The sequence below is a fragment of the Diadema setosum genome, chromosome 5 (assembly GCF_964275005.1).
Source record: "Diadema setosum chromosome 5, eeDiaSeto1, whole genome shotgun sequence".
Lineage (NCBI taxonomy): Eukaryota > Metazoa > Echinodermata > Echinoidea > Diadematoida > Diadematidae > Diadema > Diadema setosum.
This window is the reverse complement of record NC_092689.1, coordinates 31232639-31238638: the sequence shown is the minus strand read 5'-3', so window position 1 is coordinate 31238638 and position 6000 is coordinate 31232639. Positions and strand designations below refer to the sequence as shown.

General features: G+C 36.4%; 1 protein-coding gene across 1 annotated transcript in view; it reads left to right on the top strand.

Annotated features, from left to right (window-relative positions):
* The first annotated feature begins 730 nt into the window (after window positions 1–730).
* Window positions 731–6000, top strand: part of LOC140229285 (sialidase-2-like) — a 32231-nt gene continuing 26961 nt past the window's right edge. The window contains exon 1 of the mRNA XM_072309560.1: window positions 731–1247. Coding sequence (XP_072165661.1) covers window positions 1013–1247 — 235 coding nt within the window. The 5' untranslated portion in view covers window positions 731–1012. The remainder of the gene's footprint in view (window positions 1248–6000) is intronic.

Sequence of the window (6000 nt, the reverse complement as noted above, 5' to 3'; positions counted from 1 at the left end):
GGTTATTTGAGTACATAAGTAGGCTAATGTTGTTTACAATTTGTAGTATTATGTTCTCTTGGTAATAGTACTAGATCAATATCTCAGGCTGTGGGTCATTTTATTGGATTGCATTCAGACTGAACAAAACTAGTAAATATGACCCTTTCTAGAAGTGAGAAGCCATTTGCTTTTGAATAGCAAGTATATATATACAAGTACAAGTTTCTTCTTTATTGTTTTTTTTTTTAATCTCCAAACATTTCCGATTGAAATTTGGGAAAATGCTGTACTGTCAAAATGTGTCTGTAGAGTACCTGGTATTCTCCACAATTCTTCAATAACTTGTTGTCTTTTCCTTATGTTCAGTCTAGATACATGTCAATCGGCTTAGTAATCAGTCTAGCTGTACAGTACAACATCACTTAATAAATGCCGCTGGTAGGAAAGCAATTCCATTTGATTGCTTGGCACATTTGGACATTTAAGTTGTAATTAACAGTATGTTTTCTGTGTAATCAGGTCATTGTAGTTTTTCTTGTGTGTGTGTGTTTTTTTTTGTGCTTGGCATTCTGATTTATGATGTTTTTGTGCATGTGTTACACCCACAGATTTATGGCAGTAATACCAAAGTGGTGGCTCATCATTGGTGTACCCCTGCCATTTACAGCATTCCAACTTGATGTGTTGTGGAAATGAGTATTTAGCAAGGGTTCCTGTATTGAACACCAAAGCAAACTTTTAAGGCAGAAGTGCGCTTGACGTCTTCCATCCAGAAAGAAGCACTCAAGTGTACTAGTATTAATACACAAGAACTGTTGGAGGTGAGGTACCACTGTTCCCAGTATATGCATGGAGACGGACAGAGGCTAAAATGAGGACCAGGAAATTAGCTTTTCGAGCCTCGTCCGAGACCGCTGCATGCCTTGTTTGAATAGCAGTTGTTCGCAAAACCTCGCCCTGAAGTTTCGGGACAGAGCCTTTCTCTGTGTTTGGCGGAGCTCCAGACAGTTCCCACACTCTCGGCGGTCACATGCGGTATCTGAGGGTGCTGCTCCGAAACATGATGATGGGCATACGGAAGGCGATCCTGCGGGATCTGCGAGCCTGCGTTGCCACCCAGCTCTTTGTGATCATCGCCGGCGTTCTCACCGTGGTGGTCGTCGTCCGCCAAATGCAGGGCCCCATGGACTTTGTTATCAAGGAGAATCTGGTCAGCCAGGACAACATGTTTGCCACGATGTCGCCACAAGAGACAAAGCCAGAAGGTCAGTGATGCCACCATTCATCACTTGGTAGAAAGTTAAAGGAGAGTGCATGAATTCCAAATATAAATGTGAATCGAGGGAATTCAGCAATGTTATGAGAACACATTGATTAGTGAAGTTTTAGGAAATCTGACAGTCCGTAATGAAGTTTAGAGTTTCAACAGTTTGTGCAGCTATGGCTGGATTAAAAGACTACAAGTACAACACTTTGTAACATCATGTATTGACAGCAATATCTATAAAGAAAATTCAAAACATTTTTGCTTTTCTAGCATAGTGAAGGAATACGTAACTTGCCTCTTTCAGAAAGCAGGGGGAATATTATCACCATTTGAAATAATCAGAAGAAAGTTAGGAAATGTGTACTTTTCTTTAAAAGAGCTGAAAGTTTATTGAATTTTTTTCATATTTTTTTTATCATCCTTGTACATACATGTATGTGACATTACAAACTGTATCTGTCTTCCAGTTCAGTGATTTTAAAGATTCATAAGTTTTCAACAGATTGTCTGATTTTCCTCAAACTGTACTAATGTGTCATATTGATAATAGCTGCATTCACTCAATCCATAATATTTGGGTTTCATTCCTCTTTCAGAAATGCAGGTCGATTAAACAGTTCTTCGCTCACATGGTTTCCAAGTTATCATTTTAGGTTTACTTCTTGGCTCACCTACAAAATGCTTGTTCAGTTAAGACAGCATTTGCACCAATATTCATTAAAAAAAAAAAAATGAAGCAAGCACTGATTGGGTAAAAGAGTCGAAAGCTCGCACAACTTTTAAAGTCAGAATGAGGCATGTCACACACACTTAATGTTATGCAGTCTTTCTTGACTTACTGTGACCTCGGGCAGTCAACAGAGGAGATACAGGAAGGGAAAGTGTGCTTCTATTTCTCACTGCTCTTTTGTTTGAATGCATTTTCAGTCTTAATACAATATGTTTACGTGTGACATCAATTTACTTTTCTGATACTACATGTAACTTCCGTCTTCAAACAAAGTATGCTCAATAGAATAGGACACTAAAGAGGAGGATGCTTTCAAGAGATAGACAAGATTTAACTCTGATATGTGAAAGTCTCTAGAAATTTTGAAATTGCATACTAACCATGCAATTTTGAGGGCACTAAAAGCTAGAATATCACATCAGTGTAATGGAGACATGCAAAGAGATCATACAGGCAATATCATACTGTACTTGCATGGCCCAGCCCATCTAATACATTTCATCTGTAAAGATGTTTTCCTTCAGTCAGTTATAATTCTGGGTCTATCATGTTTGTTTTGTTACTTCTTATTTTCTTTATAATAATGCTAGTGATTTCAAGGATAATAATGTTTGCTTTTTTTTGCCCTTTCAGCAGTAGGTCAATTCTTTAACCCATTGAGGACGAGTCCCGAGCATACTCAGGCAGCTGTCTGTGGGAAATGCGTGTTGTAGTAAAATCATCCCGTCCTCAACGGGTTTGAATAATGTGTGTGGACTGTTGACATCACAACAACAAATAGAAAAACAAACTTTTTTATGATCAGATTTTAAAGGATATTTATCTAATCTCCAGTTGTCCCTGAAACTTGGTGTATTACTCTCTGTAGTTTTCTTTTTGTGTGGACATGACGTGTGTACATGGTTGTAGGTCAGTTTAGCCAACTTGGCATATGGGCAGATGGTGTGTGGAATTTAGAGTCAACAGTATCTCACAGGTCTGTAAATATGCACAATATGATGCAGTAATGTGTGAGAATTTGAAAGCAATGCATTAAATCGACCCCCTTGCCTTGCATAAAGGACATCTGTTTGTCTCGCGTGGGTAAACAGCATGATTATGAATCCACACTTTTGAGCAATCTCGCTCAGACACATGTGGGCAATTCCACGGTATGTAGGACACAGATGCTGAAAATTCAAAATGATATTTGTGTCAAACACCATACATTTTCAGACAACACTTGAGTTGAAGTTTTAAGAATCATTATGTTTTTCAATAAAAGCGGCCATTTTGATTTTCAAAATGGCTGCCAAAATATGCCTATGACTCAATGGTGAGAAAGAGTGTATTGTCACATAATTTACCCTCTGTATATCCACTTTACTAGTACTCTAAACAACAATCTTTTATATGTATGCAGTTACCAGACGAGTCTTTTACCACATGATAGAAAGAAAAAGCTGGTTGCTTTAAAGAATTTTATGAAAACTTTTAATTAGTTTGACAATGATGGATGTAACGTCAGTTACCAAAAACAAGGAATTTTTAACTTTATTCATCAAAGAAAGTGAGCTGTATGATGTAACTTAGGATTTCTAATGTATGCCCATATGCCTTCCTTTCAATCCCAGAAAATAAGGATACTTGGCATACTGGAGAGTCAAATGAACACATCAAAATGTGTAACGTCAGTTACCGAAACGTCATATACCAGTATGTAACGTCAGTTACCATGTCAATAATTATAACTTGGGCAAATGTTTTTACTTTAGGCCATTTCAATACATCTGGGAACTTTGATAGGGAATGATGTCATCACCATGGTACACTGTATGTCCATGGATACATTTTTTTGTTGTTCATTTTATCTTATTTATTTATTTATCTTTTCTTTTTTTGGTGGGGGGGGGGAGGTTGAGCTTTTGATTTTCTGTTCAACACAAGTTTAAGGTTAAATCATCTGGAAGTTCAGGTTTACCACATGCAATATATAATGCACTCAAATTACTATACAGTACATTCACAGTCCTACGGGATGATAAAGCTACCAAATTTGTAGGCCTAATCAATGACGTGGTTGCATGGTAACCACCTTTTTCTATTAAAAAGCTTGTGTACAGCTGTATACCAACAGTTTTATAATCTTAACTAATGACTACTTTTGCTAGCATTTTTCTTCTTTTTTTTCTGGAAGCTTGGTGAAGTTTCTACCTAAAGGCAAATGCAGGAACAGATATATTTCTTCGCTTGCACTTAAATGTGTGGTTTAGTTAATATGGAACATCTTGAAATGGTACATAAGCAGGCCTGACATAAGGCATGTACTGTCATTACTGTTTGAAACTAACACTGATGTTGCTCAACGTTTAACACTGATGTTGCTCAAAGTGAGAGGTCATTCTAGGGTAAAATAAAAAAAACTTTTCATATTTGTTGATTATTTTATTTCATTCATGCAGGGACATTTTTGTAATACATGATAATTATGAACAGGAAGATTCATTTATAGTGATCTTAGAATTCTTTCGTTGCAAAGTTCTATTTCTTGGTATCTGGGATGTATTTGCAAGCCTTGATATACTGTAGTGAAAAGGAAAAGAAAAACAATTACATTCCTTCAAGCAAGGAATAAACAAATAATGCCCTTTTGACCAAAATAGCATGATTCTTCTTCACAGAAAAAATATTAAAAGTGTAACACTATTCATTTAAATCATTATTGATAATGGAGACCATTTTTTTTTTATTTGTGGCCCTAACAATGCCTTGAGGGAGAAGGAGTAAAATAAAGAAAAGAAGAAAGAATATATCACAGTAGATTTCATACATATATAGGCCCTATGAATATTTTTATTTGTATGTGTTTTTTCCCCATGACCTGAAAGATATTTTTTTTTCACACACAAAAATATCTGTGTTTTGTATAGTACTGCAGGGCATTATGGGTGGGGTACTCTAGATAGAAACTTTCCTGTTCATTAAAACAACAACAACAACAACAACAAAACCTTAGTTATGTCAATATTCATACTTGGAACCGCTGAATCTAGATGGCTCTGTGTAATCATAACTGTTGAATAAGCATTCAATCTTAAGACAAATGTCAAGAAATATCCTCTGGTGCATTTACATTATTTTTGCTCAACTGTGCTATGGCATGGGGGGGGGGGGGTGGAGCTTGCCCCCTAAGGACCCCATCCCATTTGTGTCTTTAATTTTGTTTTAATTTGTTGCTAAGTAAATGCCTGGGATTGTTACTGGTATACTGCAGCAGTATAACCTGTTAAATAAATTAGTTCTTTGTAAACCCCATAGCAAAAGTATGTGTAACGTCAGTTACTGACATGTTTCCCTTTAAGTTTTCATTATACACAAATATAATGGACTAATGTTTCATTTCATTTGGGTATTTGTAATTGATGAACCAAGGTATGATTCCATATCAAACAAATCACTCTGAAAGGTCAGAATTATAAAATATCACAAAACTATTCCTTATCATGATTTTCCATGTGTAAACCCTATGGCAAATGTAAGCGTAACGTCAGTTACGTAACGTCAGTTACCGTCATGCCTTCACTGAAATTGGCATGGTGCTAAAAGGAAATATCTAAAGTGCACATTATTTTGCACAACTGTTCCTAAGAACCTAGGTATATTGCCATATAAAACACATGGAGTTTAGAAGTCAGGGACATGAGATATTTCCATTTAAATCTACACCATAATTTCCCATGTCCTTTTTCCTTAACGTCAGTTACCGACACATTTTCACTTGCTATGTGATAAGGAATGCAGTTTGAGAGAAAAACTTTCCACCTATTTCTTCATTCTCATGAACTCATTCATCAATGCTAATTACAAGCCCCGGGTGCTTTCATTCACAAAACTGCAACATAAACAATTTCATGAAAATCCTTACGCGTAACGTCAGTTACCGTGGAATTGCCCATGTACACAATGTAATGTTTGCCATGAAGGGCGATTTTCTTGTCTGACCTTTCTTTTCACCCTTCTCTCCAGGAAATATTTGTAGTCA